We start from the raw sequence: 20,186 nt of genomic DNA on the forward strand, positions 1-20,186 counted from the left end.
ATACTGCATGATAAAAACGTGAGTAAAAACTACATAAAAATGACAATGGCTCACTGTTAATGAAATATCTCTGCATCAACGCATGTTGAAAAGAAAACACCAAAGGTCATGTCTGAAAATTCTTTTGTAATTGTACAAGAAAATTTCAGCATGCAGGTGCAGGAATCATACATGTTATTTTATATTAATAAAAAAAAATGTGTTATTCCCACTTTTATCCCATAAAGAATTAATTCAAAAACTTATTTGTGCATACTTTGAGAGCAAACTATCTTTACTGACAAAATGATTACTATCGTTTGTGTTTGAATCATTCTGCATCTTCGGCGTTACTTATTGACTTTTTTCACTTCTGCCTTCTGACAAAAGTGCATTTTCCCATGGCATTACGGTACCAGAAACGTTATCTGCTAGTATAGCCGAGAGCCTTGACCAAAGTTAATGAGCCGCAACGTCACACCTGAAGTGCTAGGCTGCAGCAGCGGGCAGCAGGGGCGGCTTTAGGCATGTGCAAACTGTGCACCTGCACAGGGCCGCCAAGGCAATATATATTGAATAAAAAACAGAAAGAGAAAGTAACAACACAGCTGACTGCAATGTGGCCGAAAACATTGTGTTTCTTGTTAATTAGTACGCCGGATTTACTAATGACGCTAGAGTAGGAGCAGTAAGCTATATGTAGTATTATAACGTTCTGCCATAATGAGAATATCATGGGCCACCACTTGGTTTTCAAGTTATGGACACGCGCATATAGAAGAGTGTCATGAGCATGAGGCGGCTATGCAGTGTCCGCAACGGAAGTGGCCATCCGCCGTGCATAAGACACCATATTGACATTGGCAGGGGAAGGGGCAACCAATTCTTTCTCTGCCCAGGACTGCCACGAGCCTAGAGCCGCCCCTGCTAGGCTACACTACTAGCTGGGCTGCTGAGACTGGCCACTGGGCAGAACTGGCCATCACGAGTAGTAATATACTGCATATTTTCACGTTTGTTTGCTCTAGTTTTATGTAATTTTGTGCTAGTATTGTAACGAACAGTTAGTGCAGACTACAGCTGAAGATCTGAAGTGGACGCGAGAAGTTGGTGAATTGTTTATTAACATATTTTTGTGATTTTGAGTTTGTAAAATATGTGTAGGTCAGGTGGCTTTTTGCATATCGGCTTATTTTATAATATAAACTTTGAAGTAAACTTTTGGAGTATTTGCTTTCCAACTTGAATTACTGAGCAATGAATTCAGTAAGCGTTTTCGTGATTTCAGTTCACACAAACAGGACTTTGTGCTGTTCTCTTACAACGTTGAGAATGCGCCTGAGAATATCCAAATGGAATTGATTGAACTGCAGTCAGATTCTATTCTGAAGGCAAAATACAACAAAGTTGGTGTGCCAGGCTTGTATGCTTACCTGCTGCCCTCGTATGTGCAGATCCATAAGTTGGCATCGACAGTACTGTCTATGTTCGGAAGCACTTACCTTTGTGAGCAATTGTTTTCATTAATGAAAGCTACCAAAACCACACATTGCTCATAAAAGTTGCAGCTGCACAAGATTTTAAGCCTGATATTGACGAACTGGTTACTAACAAGAGATGCCAAGTGTTGGGACAAAAGAAATAGATCTCACACTGTAAGACTCATATATAAGCAATGAATATAATATAATGAATATAGTATAATAATATAAGGACCTAGCTAAGAGGCTAAGACTCTAATTGTACACTGTTGTACGGAGATTGTATGGAAATAAATTGCTTTTCTTTAAACTTTAAGTGTTACATTTTTTAAAGTTTTCAGTATTGGAAAGAAAGTTACAGTAGCTTTGTATAATAGTATTTGTTACAGTGCGGCCCGCTGATGCACATTTGGCAGTCGAAGTGGCCCACCAATGGTGTGAGTTTGACATGTCTGATGTATACATTGTTTAACTAGTACTGTTACGAATTTCTAAGAAGAGATGAAAAGATAATGAGATTAATTGCTTTTAAACAGTGACCTACACCACCCTGATAAGTGAACGGAGGTTTCACAATCATTCTCTGATTGAAATAAGCACTTCTACAGATGTCCAATTTTCTAACAAATATGTTTTCAAGAGTAGGTTGCTATAAACACAGATATAAAGTTTATGTAAACGAAAATATTCTAAATGAACTGGTCATTCACTAATTGATATGACATGGATATAATCTTAACTTCAAATTTTTTCTTTTTCAAGTACTACTCAGAAACTGTTACTGAATAAATGTAGTGCATGGAAACTGTAAGAAAAATCAATCCTATACTAAAATCCTTCCCACCAAACTAAAAAAAATCCTATACATAAGTGGTTAAATTATGGGCTAAAAAACAAAATTGAACTTTTGAAAATATATTAATATAATGTTGGCAGATATGATGATTCTCAATAAAAAAGAACAGTGAAAAATTTAAAAAATGTTTTCCACTAACCTCCCGTGCAATGCTACTCAAGGCCTCATCCTCTGCAGAGAATCTGTCTTTAATAGGAGCACGCTTTCTTCCACTTCCAGGTGTCCCCATTTCCTTAATTTACTTTTGATCCTTATATTCTGTGGTCCAGTAAAAAGTAATTTTAATTTTGTCAGCTCCTTCACAGTAAAGAGCTGTAAACAAGAAAACATAATACAGTATATTACCTAAAGTGCATAGACTTAATATTAAAATGTGCAATACATTAAAATTAAACTTGTACATTCATATGCAGTTTTATTGTAATTAGAATGTTCTCCTTTATAACAAAATACAAAAATTATACTTGCATACATCTGTTAAAGTATGAAGAGAAAGTAGAAGTGAATTTAAAATCAGCAACTAACACACACTCATGTTTTTGGAATGTGGGAGGAAGACCAGAGTACACAGAGGGTAAAAATTCACATAGACTCAGCAGAATATGCAAACTCCATCCAGCACTCTGGACCTGTAAGGCAGAAAACTCTAATCACTACATATTGTAACTGTGCTGCCACAGCTTCACTACACATATGCCCACACATTATTGGCTCTGAGCAAGACAGTCTTCGTATTGATAGCTCCTACTGTGTCTGTGTCGAGTCAAATATTATTAAGAAAGGCTGTGGAGTTGGAAATTTGATGTTTCGTGATGGCACTGATGAAATGCCTTGCATCTTATATGTTGTGTGCTTTCACTCAACATAGTAACACAATAACTTCCAATTTCTATCAGTGGACAGACTCTATTTGGATACACAACATACTGTGCAATGCATTGTAACCAACTCGTTTTACTCATTTACTCGAGCCGATTAAAATGTAAAGATGTTAGTTTTGGTAAATTTAAGTCCTTTGAGTATCTCGCCGTTGTTATTCATGGAGATTCTCACGTTCTAGTATTATCCGTGTATAGACCTCCTAAATATAACGCATCTTTCCTTGAGGAATTCTCTGACTTAATGTCAATTTTAATTACAAACTATGACGCACTCTTAATAGTCAGAGACTTTAACTTTCATATCGACAATCAGTGTGACCAAAAAGTAGAAGAATTCATGAACCTCCTGGACTCTTTTGATTTGAGACAGCTCATTAATCAGCCTACACATAAAGCAGGTCATACGTTAGACTTAGTGATTGCTAAAGGACTTAAAAGTTGATTTAAAGCAGGTCATTGATATTGGTCTATCAGACCATTTCCTTCTACTATTTAATATAGAAATAAAAATAGAAAACACTCATGAGAAGCATTTTGTTAAAAAACGCTTCTTTGACTCATCAGCAGCTTTAAAACTTACAAACATTCTAAGCAATCAGTCCGTTTATAATGCCAACTATAATAGTGAGGATAATGTAAATAGTAAAGTGGAAAACTTTAATTCTAAAGTAAGAGCTGCTGTTGACATAGTTGCACCTGAAAAGACAGTTAAAAAATCTTCTAGCATTGTTATTCCATGGAAGACCCAAAGAGTGTCTGATTTAAAAGAACATGTCGTAGAGCTGAGCGTAAATGGAGGAAAACTAAACTAACTATCCATTATGAGATATTGAAGGTTAAAATAACAGAATACAATAACACAGTCCGTCTTGAGGCGCTGCTATTTCTCTAAGATTATAAATAACAATGCTAGTAATCCCAGAGTCTTATTTTCTACAATTGATCGTCTGTTAAACCCAGGTAACACAAAGGAATGCCCCAGAATACTTCCAGTGAAACCTGTGAGAACATTGCTGTATTTTTCAATCAAAAAATTAATGATATTAGAGATAACATAGTATATCTCCCCAACACTGCAGAACCTCCAAAGCCCCAGTACTCCATTATAAACAAATTAAATGCTTTCACCAGGATAGATTTACCTGAATTACATAGAATAATCTCTCAAATGAAACCCTCCACCTGCGTCCTTGACCCAATACCAACAAGGTTTTTCAAAGAAATATCAGGCGTGCTAATTGACAATATTCTGACATAGTAAATTGTCATTAGATACGGGGTCTTCCCAGACTGTCTTAAGACTGCTGTAGTTAAACCCCTGCTCAAGAAAATAATCTTGACCCCTCTGCTTTGAAAATTTTAGACCCATCTCTAACCTGCCCTTCTTAAGTAAAATTCTAGAGAAGGCAGTCATTATGCAGTTAAATGACCACCTCAATAAACATGCTATTCTTGATAAATTTCAGTCAGGCTTCAGAACAAATCACAGCACAGAAACTGCACTTGTTAAAGTAGTAAATGACTTGCGGGTAAATGCAGACAGAGGCCATTTATCTGTTCTCATCCTCTTAGATCTGAGTGCTGCATTTGACACCATTGATCACAATATTCTTAGAAATCGCCTTAGTCAATGGGTGGGCCTCTCTGGCAGTGTCTTAAATTGGTTTGAATCCTACCTGGCAGGAGAAAATTCTTTGTGAGTTGTGGTAATCAAATCTCAAAGACACATGATATCCGATATGGTGTTCCACAAGGCTCTATCCTGGGTCCGCTGCTTTTCTCAATCTACATGCTTCCGTTAGGTCAGATTATCTCAGGTTACAACGTGAGCTACCACAGCTATGCTGATGACACACAGCTGTACTTATCAATAGCACCTGATGACTCTGACTCTTTCGATTCACTAACACAATGTCTTACTGGTATTTCTGAATGGATGAATAGTAATTTTCTCAAACTAAATAAAGAGAAAACTGAAATTTTAGTAATTGGCAATAATGGATTCAATGAGGTTATCAGAAATAAACTTGATGCATTAGGATTAAAAGTTAAGAGGAAGTAAAAACTTAGGGGTAACTGTTGACTGTAATCTGAATTTTAAATCGCATATTCATCAGACCACTAGGACAGCATTTTTCACTTAAGAAACATAGCAAAAGTTAGACCTCTTATATCATTGAAAGATGCTGAGAAATTAATTCACGCTTTTGTTTTCAGTAGACTAGATTACTGTAACGCACTCCTCTCAGGACTACCCAAAAAAGACATAAATCACTTGCAACGAGTGCAGAATGCAGCTGCTAGAATCCTAACTAGGAAAAGAAAATCCGAACACATTTCTCCAGTTTTGATGTCACTACACTGGTTACCTGTGTCATTCAGGATTGACTTTAAAATACTGCTTATGGTTTATAAAGCCTTAAATAATCTCGCTCCATCTTATATATGGAATGCCTGACACGTTATATTCCAAATCGTAACCTTAGATCTTCAAATGAGTGTCTCCTTATAATTCCAAAAGCTAAACTTAAAAGAAGTGGTGAGGCGGCCTTCTGCTGTTATGCACCTAAAATCTGGAATAGCCTGCCAATAGGAATTCGCCAGGCAAATACAGTAGAGCACTTTAAAAAACTGCTGAAAACACATTACTTTAACATGGCCTTTTATAACTTCACTTTAACTTAATACTGATACTCTGTATGTTCAATTCATCATAATAGCTATTCACAGTGGCTCCAAAATCCGTACTGACCCCTACTCTCTCTTCTGTTTCTTTTTCCGGTTTCTTTGTGGTGGCGCCTGCCACCACCACCTACTCAAAGCATCATGATGCACCAACATTGATGGACTGAAAGCCAGAAGTTTACGTGACCATCATCATCAGGTCCTTCCATGAAAACCCTAAATACAAAGAGGACTGTTTGATTTATGTTAGGTAGATTGCCCAGAGGGGACTGGGCGGTCTCTTGGTCTGGAACCCTACAGATTTTATTTTTTTCTCCAGCTTTGGAGTTTTTTTTTTTTTCTGTCCCCCTGGCCATCGGACCTTACTTATTCTATGTTAATTAATGTTGACTTATGTTTATTTTTTATTGTGTCTTCTATTTTCTATTCATTTTGTAAAGCACTTTGAGCTACATTTTTTTGTATGAAAATGTGCTATATAAATAAATGTTGATTGATTGATTGATTGATTGATTGAACTGCTTTTTACTCTGATGAAGCAGTCACAACAAAGGTTTTCCTGAACAAGTCCAAATTGTTTTTCCACGTTTTACTGGAAAACTCAGTTGTGGCATCTTTCTTCCCTCTGACATCTGTGGAGTTTAGTAATTAACTGAGAAAAAGGAATCAGAGTAGTTCTCCCATACAGTTAGACAAATGGCAAGAAAAACTAATTTGATGAATTCAGACCTTTGTATTTTATCCTTTAACTTAAATGGAAACTGTGCGAAGTACACAAGTTTACATTTTCAATTGGAAAAATAAAACAAACAAGAACTTGGAAATTGCTGCTTACTAAATAACAAGCTTGTAGGCTTAACAGTAACATTTGTCTTTTACTTGTAAATTTGTTAAGCATGTCTTCTTGAAAACATAAACATCTATTATATTTGTAGCTTTTTTATTTTAATTTTATTGAATTTATTAAAATCAAATAACATTCCATACAAACAAGTCAAGTTTTACAAAACAAATCAACCCAAACCCCTGAAAAAGAGAGTTAGGGCAACAGAATAAAACTTTACTAGTAGGAAAAATAAATAAATAAAAATAGTGTTAAAAAAAGAAACAGAAAGTGCTTCCTTAATGTAAATGCTTATTCTAAAATGTTATTGATTGGATCCTGTCAGATTTTGAAGAAGTTTTGTACAGATCCTCAAAGTGAGAATTTGATTTTTTTCCAATTTCAGATAATATATAACATCAGTTACCACTGACTTAAGAGGTGAATTAGGATTCTTCCAGTTGAGCAAGGTAAGTCTGCATGTCAATAGTGAAGTTAAGTCAAGAACAGTTTGTTTGTCCTTCTCCAATTTAAGCCCATCTGGAAGTACACCAGACACAGCTGTTAGTGAATTAGGAGGGATTGTGACACACAGACTGTCTGAAAGGCATTTAAAGATTTTGGTCCAAAATGATATTCATTTGGTACACATCCAAAACATATGGCCGAATGAGGCTGGCACTTGATTGCAACTTTCGCAGGTTGGATCTTGCCCTGGAAACATTTTGGACGATTTTAAATGAGACAGATGTGCTCAATATATAATTTTAAGTTGAATAATTGTATGCTTTGCGCATATGGAGCTAGATTGAATTCTGTGCAAGGCTATCTTGCACTCCTTTTCTGAAATGTTGAGTAAGAGATCCTTTTCCCACTGTACTGTACTCTGGGATCATTGAAAGGTAGGGACTGTAAAAGGTGTTTACATATTGCAGAAAATGTTTTCTGAGTCCTCAAGACTGATCAAATTTTTTCCAGACTAGAGGCAGGTATACGGCAAAATAGTTTTATATATTACTAGGGGGCTTCGCTCGCCAACCCCTGTGTTTGGTTTTCCAGATAAACACTTTTAAGATTTTATTTTTTCTTTGAATTGTTGCTATTTCATTAGTTTCACTTTTATTGCAGAACTTCTTTAAAAACAATATTTGGAATCTTTCGAGTCTCAACATGCTGAATCTTTTAAATGAGGTCCATGAAACATGTGTTTAATGACTTTGTACCATAATTCAGGATAGGTTTCTCTGTTTGGAATTTCAGCACAGACAAAATGATCTACATCATCAGCAGTTCATTTTTTTTGCAAAGTAACCAATAAATGCATGTGAGGTAAACCCCGTTTTTGAAATTGTCTGACTTAAACTTCAAAACCTTACAATATTTACATACTTCAGACATATCACCTTTGTCCATATACTTGAACTCTATTCACCTTTTCTTTATTTCTCAGAGTAATAATTTCTCTTTGTTTGTGCTAATGCAATGTTAACTTTCTTTTTTTGACACTTTCGTTTTTTTCTGCTTTCATATTCTGTATCTTGCTCTGCATGTGTTTCTCTACTACATTTCTTCTGTCTTTTGAATTCCACTGTTTTCATTATCGATAACCTGCTCTGCATTTGTTTAGCCCCCTTGTTTTTTAACCTCTTTATGACATTTTACTTTGTTTTCTACTCTTTGCCTTTTATTTCTGACCTGGCATTGCCCTGTTATTTTTTCAATTACACCTGGTCAGTGATGTTTATTTTCCCTTTTTTCGAGTAATAATTTCCTTTTGTTTGTGCTAATGTGATCTTTACTATCTTTTTTGATACTGTAGCAACCTCCGCATCTGGCTCGAATCTGCATGTTTATAGCGACAACTTTTTTTAAACGTCTTTATGAAGTTCTACTTTGTCTTTTACTCTTTGTCTTTTAATTCTGAGCCTGATTGGACATGCTTTTTATTCCAATTCCACTTGTTCCAGGTTGATTATTACTTTCGTTGTTTTCTGAATTTGCACCTAGATTATTCTTTTTTGCATTTATTCTCTCCAACGATTTTGAGTCTCTTTTCTCCGTGCTGCTCTTTCTTCTTCACTTAGTTGTCAACGTGTTATCAATAACGTATTGTCCTTATACCCTTTATATGCGCGGAGAGCCCTGGATCTGTGTGTGCTCAAAGCCTTGACATGATTGAGTGTTTTGCTGCCCGTGGTCTTATTTGATATTGGTTGTAAGTAAGGCGTGTCTTGCAAGAATCTCATGTTCTATGTCCCCACGAAACAGTCCTGGGTCAATCTCTTGGCACAAAGTCTCATGCTTGAGGTCCCCGCGAGACGCTCCATGGCCAATCTCTTTCGTCTTGCGGGTCTTTTAAGTGTCTTCCATAATCTTCATGTGAAAATCACATCTCGTCTACCTAGTCTTTCTCTCCCAGAATTTTTTTTTTTATAATAGAGAGATGGAAAAGCTGTCTGAGTCCTCGTAACGAAGTTTCGAATTTGAAGGTAGTGAAAGAAATGTGCTGCTGTAAAGTAAAATTTGGAGTGTAATTGTTCGTAGGATGTGAAGATGTTGTCTATATACAGATATCTAAGTGATTCAATCCCGAATGTTTTCCAGACATTAAAAACTGCGTACATTTGAGAGGGTGGAAAAAAGTGGTTAACCTATACAGATGCCATAGATAGAAGCTTCTCTATCTTGAACGGATTACTACATTGGTTACATATTCAGAGTGAAAGGAAGCACAATTATGTTGTTGGTATATAGGCGGTAATTTGTACTTATTGGGGTACAAAGCAGGGAATATAAAGTAGTACTATACGATTTTATTTCTATTGTGGACCAAGCCTGTGCATGTTCATTTATTTGTCTCATTTTCCAGGTTTTTATAGCTTGCATATTTGCTGCCCAGTAATAAAACTGAAAGTTAGGTAGAGCCATGCCACCTTCCGCCTTAGGTCTTTGTGGATACGTGGATTTTTTGAATTCCAAATAAATGAGGTTAAGAATGAATCTAACTTCTTAAAAAATGATTTATTGATGTATTTTGGAACATTTTGAAATTGAAAAAAGAACCTTAGGAAGGATATTCATCTTGACAGTGTTAATTCTTCCAGCTAAAGTGAGATGGAGGGTAGACCATCTATGCAAGTCTTGCTTAATCTTTTCCATACAGACAACAAAAGATTGTTGATAAAGAGTTTTATGTTTACTTGTGATGTTTACTCCTAGGTATTTAAACAGATCTGCGATGATAAAAGGGAAGGTGTCCAATCTAATTGTGTGCTTGAGAGTTCACTGGAAAGTGCACACTTTTATTCGAATTAATTCTGAGACCAGAAATCTTTTAAAATTCTGTTAGGACTGCAGGCACAGTATTTTGTGGATCTGTAAAGGATTATTAGGAACACCATACTAATACGGTGTTTGACCCCCTTTCGCCTTCAAAACTTCCTTAATTCTACATGGCATTGATTCAACAAGGTGCTGAAAGTATTCTTTAGAAATGTTGGCCCATATTGATAGGATAACATCTTGCAGTTGATGGAGATTTCTGGGATGCACATCCAGGGCACGAAGCTCCCGTTCTACCACATCCCAAAGATGCTCTATTGGGTTGAGATCTGGTGACTGTGGGGGCCATTTTGGTACAGTAACTCATTGTCATGTTCAAGAAACCCATCTGAAATGATTCGACCTTTGTGACATGGTGCAATATCCTGCTGGAAGTAGCCATCAGAGGATGGGTACATGGTGGTCATGAAGGGATGGACATGGTCAGAAACAATGCTCAGGTAGCCCGTGGCATTTAAACGATGCCCAATTGGCACTAAAGGGCCTAAAGCGTGCCAAGAAAACATCCCCCACACCATTACACCACCAGCCTGCACAGTGGTAACAAGGCATGATGGATCCATATTCTCATTCTGTTTACACCAAATTTTGACTCTACCATTTGAATGTCTCAACAGAAATCGAGACTCATCAGTCCAGGCAACATTTTTCCAGTCTTCAACTATCCAATTTTGGTGAGCTTGTGCAAATTGTAGCCTCTTTTTCCTATTTGTAGTGGAGATGAGTGGTACCCAGTGGGGTCTTCTGCTGTTGTAGCCTATCCGCCTCAAGGTTGTGCGTGTTGTGGCTTCACAAATACTTTGCTGCATACCTCGGTTGTAACGAGTGGTTATTTCAGTCAAAGTTGCTCTTCTATCAGCTTGAATGAATCGGCCCATTCTCCTCTGACCTCTAGCATTAACAAGGCATTTTCGCCCACAGGACTGCCGCATACTGGATGTTTTTCCCTTTTCACACCATTCTTTGTAAACCCTAGAAATGGTTTTGCGTGAAAATCCCAGTAACTGAGCAGATTGTGGAATACTCAGACCAGCCCGTCACCAACAACCATGCCACGCTCAAAATTGCTTAAATCACCTTTCTTTCCCATTCTGACATTCAGTTTGGAGTTCAGGAGATTGTCTTGACCAGGACCACACCCCTAAATGCATTGAAGCAACTTCCATGTGATTGGTTCATTAGATAATTGAATTAATGAGAAATTGAACAGGTGTTCCTAATAATCCTTTAGGCGAGTGTGTGTGTGTGTGTATCTATACTAATAAAAGGCAAAGCCCTCACTCACTCACTCACTCACTCACTCACTCATCACTAATTCTCCAACTTCCCGTGTGGGTGGAAGGCTGAAATTTGGCAGGTTCATTCCTTACAGCTTCCTTACAAAAGTTTGGGCAGGTTTTATATCGAAATTCTACGCGTAATGGTCATAACTGGAAGCAGTTTTTCTCCATTTACTGTAATGGAGATAAGCTTCAACGCCGTGGGGAGTTTAGTGTGACATCATCACGCTCCCACGTAATCACGCAGTACATAGAAAACCAGGAAGACCTCAAAAAAGCGCTGAAGAAAACATGCATTATATAATTGAGAAGACAGCGAAACAATAAGAAGCGGAAAGTGACATATACAACCATATTCATGAGTTCTGCTACTTCGGAAACAAAGCACGATGTAAACCTACACTTTAAATTAAGTTCATAGACAGGCTGCGCTGGCGTTTGTAATTTAGTGCCTGCCCATATAAGGCCGTCCGTCAGCGGCAATCCAATAGCAAACTGCCACTAAATATTCACGGGTGAAGGACTGTGCTTATGCAGAGGAAGATGAGATGGTCAGGGTGGTGTTTGACACAAACTCAGCGAAACTGCGAGAGAAAGTTTTAAGTGCCAGGACTAAGGTAACATTAAATACAGCCATGGACATAGCACGAGATGGCACCAGCACAGCTGGGAACCTTCGATGCATGTACACGAAGCGGCTCCGTGAACTGGCGCAGTGCACAGATAAAAGCAACAGTTCCAAAGAGCTGAACAAAACCGAATTACACAATTGAAAAGGCAGCAAAAAATATGAAGCGTCTGATACATACAGGCATATTCATAAATCCAACTACTGTGGAAATAAAGCACACGGTGGAAAAAGTCAATGTCCCGCTAAAGGAAGACAGTGTAAAAACCCGTGCATGCAGTGTGTCAGGTCTCAGATAAAGAAGAAGACGAGCTGTTTATTGATGCAGTAAGAAACGAATCGATGAATGAAACCTGTCATCTTTACAACGATTGACAAACACGGAATGTAACTTGAACACAACACATCCTACAAATACGAACCTGATTGAAAGAAATAATGATAATCAAATCCTTGATGACAGCAACACTCAGTAACACTCACAAAACAAATACTGTATATTGACAGTCATGTTACGTTATTTTAAAATGTTCCCTTTTCTTTTCTAGCTTTTTAACACACTACTTCTCGCTGCGATCGCGGGTATATATATATGTATATATATATCCCGATCTACATACTCGAATAATGGATACTTTATTCGCCATCAATGATTGTTTTGGTAAAGCCATACTCAGTGTATTCATTAGATGAGCGGTAAAAAGTAAGAGCGAGGGAGGATGACTTATTGAGGCATGCAGGCTGTAGTGCGTCAACTCTATCTGAATTGCGATCACATTTGAAAAAATATATCTTTTCAAGTTCTATTTAGTCCATATGTGTCAAACTCAAGGGCCGGGCCACATCCGCCCGGCGTGTAATTATATCCGCCCGAGATCATTTTATATACTGTATTATTGTTATTAATGGCCGGGTATATGAAGCGCTGGTAACACAATAAACTACAGATCCCATAATGCAGCGCTTCAGCTGCCTTGCCGAACACTTACCGCGTTAATCAAGTCTAGCTTATGATGCTGCAAGTTATTGCGAAGCTAGCTCACACGATGCTGAAGAGAAAAGTTGATTCTGAAAATAGAGCCTTTAAAAACCGATGGGAGGCTGAGTATATGTTTACTGAACCCGTGTGTCTCATTTGTGGAGCTAATGTGGCTGTAATTACAGAATTTAATCTAAGACGGCACTACGAGACAAAACATCAGGGTAACCTGAAAGACTGAATGCAATGCACAAGATAAAGAAAGCAGAAGAATTAAATAAGAATCTGACACTTCAGCGGACGTTTTACCCGTGCACAATCACAAAGTGATTTCAAGTGAAGCTGCTTTTATGGGAGACACAAATGCACCAGTGCAACTTGCCCCACTTTCCCTGTTGCCAAGTAATGTTAAACCAAGTCGTCACTACGGTGTTCCCAAATCGCACTTTGCTGATAAACTGAGCGCACTGAGTTTGCACGGCGCTTTGGTGACTTCGAAGAACAAAAAAAGTCCGTCTACATGCGGCTCGAACCTTGTGCATGTTTGGTAGCACATATCTGTGTGAGAAGCTCTTCTCAGTGATAAAGACTAACAAAACAGCACACAGGAGTCGCCTCACTGATGAGCACCTGCAATCCATCCTGAGAATCTCCACAACACAGAACCTCACACCAAACACAAACGAACTTGTTGCCAAAAAAAGATGCCAGGCGTCCAGCTCTAAAATGACATATGAGCAAAGACAACTGAATGATTTGATTTGTTATTGCTGAAAGGAACACATTTTATTTATATTTCCAGGTTTTGTTATGCAGCATGTTCATATTTGAATTTGTATAATTTTGACAGGATATATTTTTATGGAGAGCAAAATCTTTTGGGATATTTAAAATCTAAGTTTATTTTTATATAAAATTACATAAGAGTAAAGAAATTTGAATGTTTGTTCTTTTAACGTTTACTTTATTTCTAACTTGTTATAATTTAGACAGGATATATTTTTATGGAGAGCAAAATATTATAAGTTGTTTAAGGTTTGAGTTGATTTATTCAGGAATAATATTCCTGTCTGTTTTACCATTCCTACCAAAAATATTTCTGTTGACTAAATAAAAATTCCTTCTATTTAAAATTTAAATAGAACTTGAACAAATACGATATATATATATCGTATATATATATACGTATATGTATGTATATGTATATATATGTTTATATATGTGTGTGTGTGTGTATGTATATATATGTTTATGTGTGTGTGTGCAAATATATATATGTATTTATATATATATATATATATATATATATATATATATATATATATATATATATATATAACAGCAACACTCATCACTCACAACAGTGACAAAACAATTACATTGACAATCATGTTATGTTATTTTCAAAATGTTTCCTTTTCTTTTCATTGCTTCTTTAACACACTACTTCTCCGCTGCGAAGTGCGGGTATTTTGCTAGTATATATATATATATATATATATATATATATATATATATAGTACCACATAATCTGCATATAGTGAAATTTTCTGTTCAAGTCCTTCTCTGATAATCCCCTTTATCTCATAAGCGTTTCGACGGTGAACTGCCAGCGGCTCAATGGTGATTGCAAAAAGCAGTGGTGACAAGGGGCAACCTTGTCTAGTACCACATTCTAGTTTGAAGTAGTCTGAAATAAAGTTGTTAATACAAACTGAAGGTAGTTCCATTCAACCATATCGAATGCTTTTTCTGCATCCAACGATAATATCTCCGGGGTGTTACACTTTGTGGGTGAATATATTACAATAAACTGACGTCAAAGATTGGAAGCTAAGTGTCTGCCTTTAATAAATCCAGTTTGGTCTTGTGATATTACTGAAAGAAGCACTTTCTCAATCCTTCTAGCTAGGACTTTGGAGAGTATCTTAACATTGTTATTTAGAAGTGAGATTGGTCTGTATGATGCACATTGTAATTGTAAGTCTTTATTTTGCTTAGGAAAGACAGTAATTAATGCTTGGCAAAAAGTTTAAGGTAGAATTTTATTGTCTGTAGCTTCCATAAATGTTGCTAATAAGAGGGAAGCTAACTTCATTGAAAATTTCTTATAAAATTCGGCAGCGTAGCCATCAGGGCAGGCCACTTTCCCAATCTGAAGAGAGTTTATTCTGATAGTGCCAGAGGTTATTCCAATTCCACTGCACTGACAGTATCTAGCTTGGTATCAGTAATGCATCCAGAAAAGCACTAGATTATGTCTTGTCTACTTTAAACTGAGTAGAATATAACGACTTGTAGAAGTCTCTAAATGTGTGCATTATATTTTTATTGTCAATGATTCTGTCTCCGCCTGTTTTGGTAATTGCTGAGATCGCATTGCAAACTTCCTGCTTGTGGATTTTTTGAGCTAAGACCTTATTAACTTTCTCTCCATGTTTATAGTAATGATGTCTTAATTTAAAAATGAGTTGTTCTGTTTCTTTAGTTGTCAAGAGGTTGAGTTCTGAATGCAGAGCCTGTCTTTTCCTATGAAGTGTCATTTGGACACATAGCATGTTCTTGATACATTTGCAGTTTTTTTGTTTGTTTTTTTTAAAGATTTCACACAATCAATTAATTGATATTGGCAATTAAACACCATAAATGTAAATATATAGGCATATTTGCAGCTTTTTATAAAATATGTGCTATGTTTGTTTGTGTATGACATATAGTATAAGGTTTGGTAAGAAACAAGTACAGTATAATTAAAATGGTTATCCATATTTGTAATTATTTCCAATTAAGAATGTCTAGCTAGTACACTGAAGAAAAAAACACTTGTATATAGTAAATTTACATTTTAACAGCAAAATACATACAATGCAATTAATGATTAAAATAATTAAAAGCTATAAGTGCATGTATATTTACTTTTAAAGTGTTTAACTGCCAAAATCAATTAATTGATTGTGTGAGGAGGATATTTATTTTTGTTAAGAGAAACAGCGAAAACTACTCTTTTCAATTAAAATTTGTTTCAGAAAGGCACATTACATAAAAAATTAAACAACAGGTCAGCTTGTAAATTATAAAGAGCATTTTATTTTCTTTAATGTCATGTATTATCGATAAATATTTTTGTATATATTTTATTTTATTTAAAGTATTTATTTTAAGGAAATTGTATTTATTTTAGTATTTTATGGTCCCTGAACAATAAGGCTACAGAATTTAATTTTGTTAATAAAAAATAAGCAATTAACACAGGTGGTCTATAGATTCATTACAAGAGTGTTTATGATAGGTTTTACTCCTATTCGCAGCACATTAAAAATCTCTCTACACAGTCTTTTCACTGTCTGTGTTTATTAGTGTATTTTGTTGATATTTGGAATTCATGTCGAGAGTATAAGTTCTACAATTATTATGGAACCTACCAGTGAATTGAAGGGTCTCAGCTTTATTTTGACAAATTTTAGTAACATTTTATTTCCAGCACTATTAAAAACAAACCAGCTGTTCTTTTTTTAAGCTATTCAAACTGAAAATGCCAGATTTTCTAGTCCCCCTTATTTCATAATTGCTGCAACATTTGTTTTAATGATGGCTGTAGCATGTGATTTAGACAGATCAAAAGAAGTGTTCTTCTTTTATTCATTCATTTACTGACTGTATATCATTAAACCAACTAACAATAAAAACAATCTGCTATAAACATCTTATTATATAAGAGGGAGGTGGACCTTCAGGCTGAACACTGAAATATTGCTCTAGTACTAAATGATATACAATAAATTACATAAGGAAAATTGTATCAGTCAAGATATGCATATATAAATTAGACTGCATTAAGACATATACACTGTCTGAAAACAAAAACTATACAATCATTTTAGAGGAAAGAGGGGCCAAAATGCAGGAGTGCTCACTTTGGAAGATGAAGAATTTTCATAAAACAAGGACTATGTTTGTTAATTCTGTCAAGTCTGTCATTGTGTTTGAAGAATATGATCAAATTTACTCTCAGACTGGAAGACAAATATGGATATAAAAAAATGACAAAATTGAATGATATTCTTGCCCAACTAAGGAGCCACCCTTCCTGCTACCAATGTGAGAATGATGCAACCAGGGTCATCATTGATGGCAATTACTTATGTGCAAGACATCACGTCTTCTTTTGAATTTTTTTATCCCAGACTCCACCCAGAAAAGCATTCCGGACTACACTAATTTGGAGGGGAGGCATGTTACAAAACCAATTTATATAAATACTTTATGCTTCCAATACTTGCTGGTGTTTTTAGATCCAATAGGGAATCCACTGACTCCTTGTGGAATGCAGAAACTAGCTGAGATGTTTCCCATGCAACAGGATCTCTGCAAAATATTCATAATATTTCCAAGATTATTCACTTTAATAACCAAGACACCAGACCACCTTGACGACAGCGAGACAAGCTAGCTGTAATCAGGTCAGAGTGGAACAAGTTGGTAAACATGTCCCACGGTGCTACAACATTGAGTCCAGTGTCACTGTTGGTGAACAGCTTATGCCATTTAGGAACCTCTATCCCTTCAGGCAGAACATGATATCTAAACCTGCAAAATATGGAATGAATATCTGGGCTGCCTGTAATGCTGCTTCATCTGACACAGGAAACATAAGTATATACGGCAGTCCCCAGGTTACATACGAGATAGGGACTGTAGGTTTGTACTTAAGATGAATTTGTATGTAAGTCGGAACAGGTACATTATTTTAATAAATGCTATTGTTGACCAAGTGTAACCAAGTTCTCTGCCAATGAATGATGGAGTTTCACCTCTTTCTGACCTTTTTATTATTTCTAATTTATTTTCAATGGTGATGTTTTTTCTCTTCTTTACTGTATCACCAGCACTTGCATCAGATTTGTGTTTCAGAGACATTCTTGAAGGTTGAAGACAAAAGATTAAGATGAGCTCTTCTGCACAGCACTGTACACGTTATCACAACAGGAAGGCACCAGATGTCAACATGTCTGATGTATAGGGTGGTCCAGATCTAATTATGCAATTTTCATTACGCTATAACTTATTCGGTTTATTACATGGAAAATAACCCAAAAAATCCCAGACCATCGAGAAGTGTGCGAACTGACGACATGAAAAATCGTCTTCACGCCGAACTGCAATCGTCCCTGCATAAATCAAAGTCATCCAGACGATCTGGGCCACCCTATACTGACAAGAGACAACTTCCTGCTATGTGCGTAAAAGTACAAGCAGGCTTGCTATTGAGCATGAATGGGGGCAGCGAGGGGTGGTTCACCAGCCCACCTCACAGTCACCTCCACTACAGTATGCTGCATGCAATGTCTGCTGCACCACCACCCCCATTCAACACACAGCCATCCGAGGCACATTACAATGCTATCCCCCGCCTCCCCATTTACCCTAAATGGCCTCCGTTCAGCCACAACCGGGTCACTGCTTGCAGCATTACCAGCCGCCCACCTAGAATGAACAGGCAGCCGTGTGTGGTAGACAGGTAGTGAAACAGCTTGCCTTCGGGAGCCGCTCGAGGTGACGCTACACTGCGCAAGCAGCGGAATCGCCCCCCTCCAGCCACCACTTGCAGCGTCCCCAGGCAGACGGAGCGGCAGTTAATGAGGCGCATGCGTCGCAGCTATGGCCCTGTTCGTATGTTGTAGGTCAGATGTCTGTAACCTGGGGACTACCTGTACTGGAAAACCTCATGGAGGAGCCCATGAAAGAAACCCAAGGGATGCAGGCTGTCCTGAACATGATAAAGGGATTCCATGGTTATATCGCCACATCTGACAATTGTTTTACTTCGCACAATTTGGAACAGGAACTCCTGAAGAGAAAGCCGACAAAAAAAATGTAAAATAAAAACAATCCACGACTCCAACTTCAGCTGATGAGTATAAAGAACAGGCTTATAAATCCAAGTAAGCCTCTGTTCACGGCTGACGCATTATAGTGATGAATCATTTTGAAGGCTAATGACTTTAAACAAGTAAACTTCTAACAGCATATTTCATTCGTGGACATGGCAAGCTGAGCATGCTCTATTCAAATTTTATTGCCACTAAAATATAAACCTATGGTACAATCTGAGCAGGTCTGACCTCTTCTTGCTCCCACCTACAATATGGTTATTAACAGCACCAGCTCTTTGTTATACAAGCCAGTGGCTGTTATGTGTGTTAAAGAGGGTTGTTGTTTTTCCATTATAATACTACCTGTTCTACCCATCTAAGACAGGTTGAAATCAACGTAATCAATGTAGACCACAGCGTTAACGTTTGCCATGCACCATGCAATGTATATGTCTCCGATATATGCCATTTGGTATGGAATTCATAAAAAGCAGTTTTAATATTTGTGATAAGCAATCCTTTGGAATGACAGCAATATAGCAACCAGATGGACATATAGAAATGCATCCTTTTATTAAGGAGGATTTACAGTATATTTTTCAGCTTCTGTGAAGTGTTTAAAATTTCCCCCTGGGGACAATTAAAGTATCATCCATCCACCCATCAACTGGATACTATGTATTAACAATTGTACAAAAGAAGGAGTAGATAATTTGAATATGTAGGTAAGTGCCTTCAACTGGAAAAAAAGATGCCCCTACTCGGGCTACTTCTGATATTTGTCAATATCCTGGACGTCTCCACTTACAATGCATGTGTCATCTGGATGGCACTAAATCCAAATTGGAACACAGGAAAGCTACAGAGGTACAAAACCTTTTTCAAGAGCATGGGCAAGGAAATGGTAATACCTCAAATTCAGAAAAAAGACAACACATTCCAGGGACCAGTGGCACTTCAGCAATTTTGAGGAGGATTTAAGAGGAGGGTACTGGAGCCATGGGACCACCAACTCTAGAACCTGAAGCATGTGTGAGTGGTGTTGCCTGGAAATATAAATTTTACATATATATCTTTGTAGGCTGCTGCCAGGAGCAGCAAAGGGAGACACTATAATGTTTGTGGTCCCAAGGAGAACAGGAAGACAAAGTACAAAAAAATTTGCAATGCACACACACATTAATCTCTGCCCTTTATATGGTGTGTGAATTTGTGTTCAACTGGGCTCATTACATCATTTCAAAATAATACTGCATGTGTAAACTTTGTGCTTTTACTTTTGTTCTGTTAAAAACAAACATTAATAGCTCTTAGAAACATTGCCTAATTAATATTTGTTAAAGATTATTATAATACTGTATATCCTGTCTTGATTATTA

The 20,186-nt window shown here is 36.9% G+C and overlaps 1 protein-coding gene across 27 annotated transcripts in view; it reads right to left on the reverse strand.

Annotated features, from left to right (window-relative positions):
- lrrfip2 (leucine rich repeat (in FLII) interacting protein 2) overlaps positions 1-20,186 on the reverse strand; it is a 182,960-nt gene that overhangs the window by 148,372 nt on the left and 14,402 nt on the right. For all 27 annotated transcript variants that reach the window (XM_039736217.1, XM_039736215.1, XM_039736213.1 and 24 more), the window contains exon 2: positions 2,456-2,628. In XM_039736217.1, coding sequence (XP_039592151.1) covers positions 2,456-2,545 — 90 coding nt within the window. In that variant the 5' untranslated portion in view covers positions 2,546-2,628. The remainder of the gene's footprint in view (positions 1-2,455; positions 2,629-20,186) is intronic.

Source organism: Polypterus senegalus, chromosome 15 (genome assembly GCF_016835505.1).
Source record: "Polypterus senegalus isolate Bchr_013 chromosome 15, ASM1683550v1, whole genome shotgun sequence".
In the NCBI taxonomy this organism is placed as follows: domain Eukaryota; kingdom Metazoa; phylum Chordata; class Cladistia; order Polypteriformes; family Polypteridae; genus Polypterus; species Polypterus senegalus.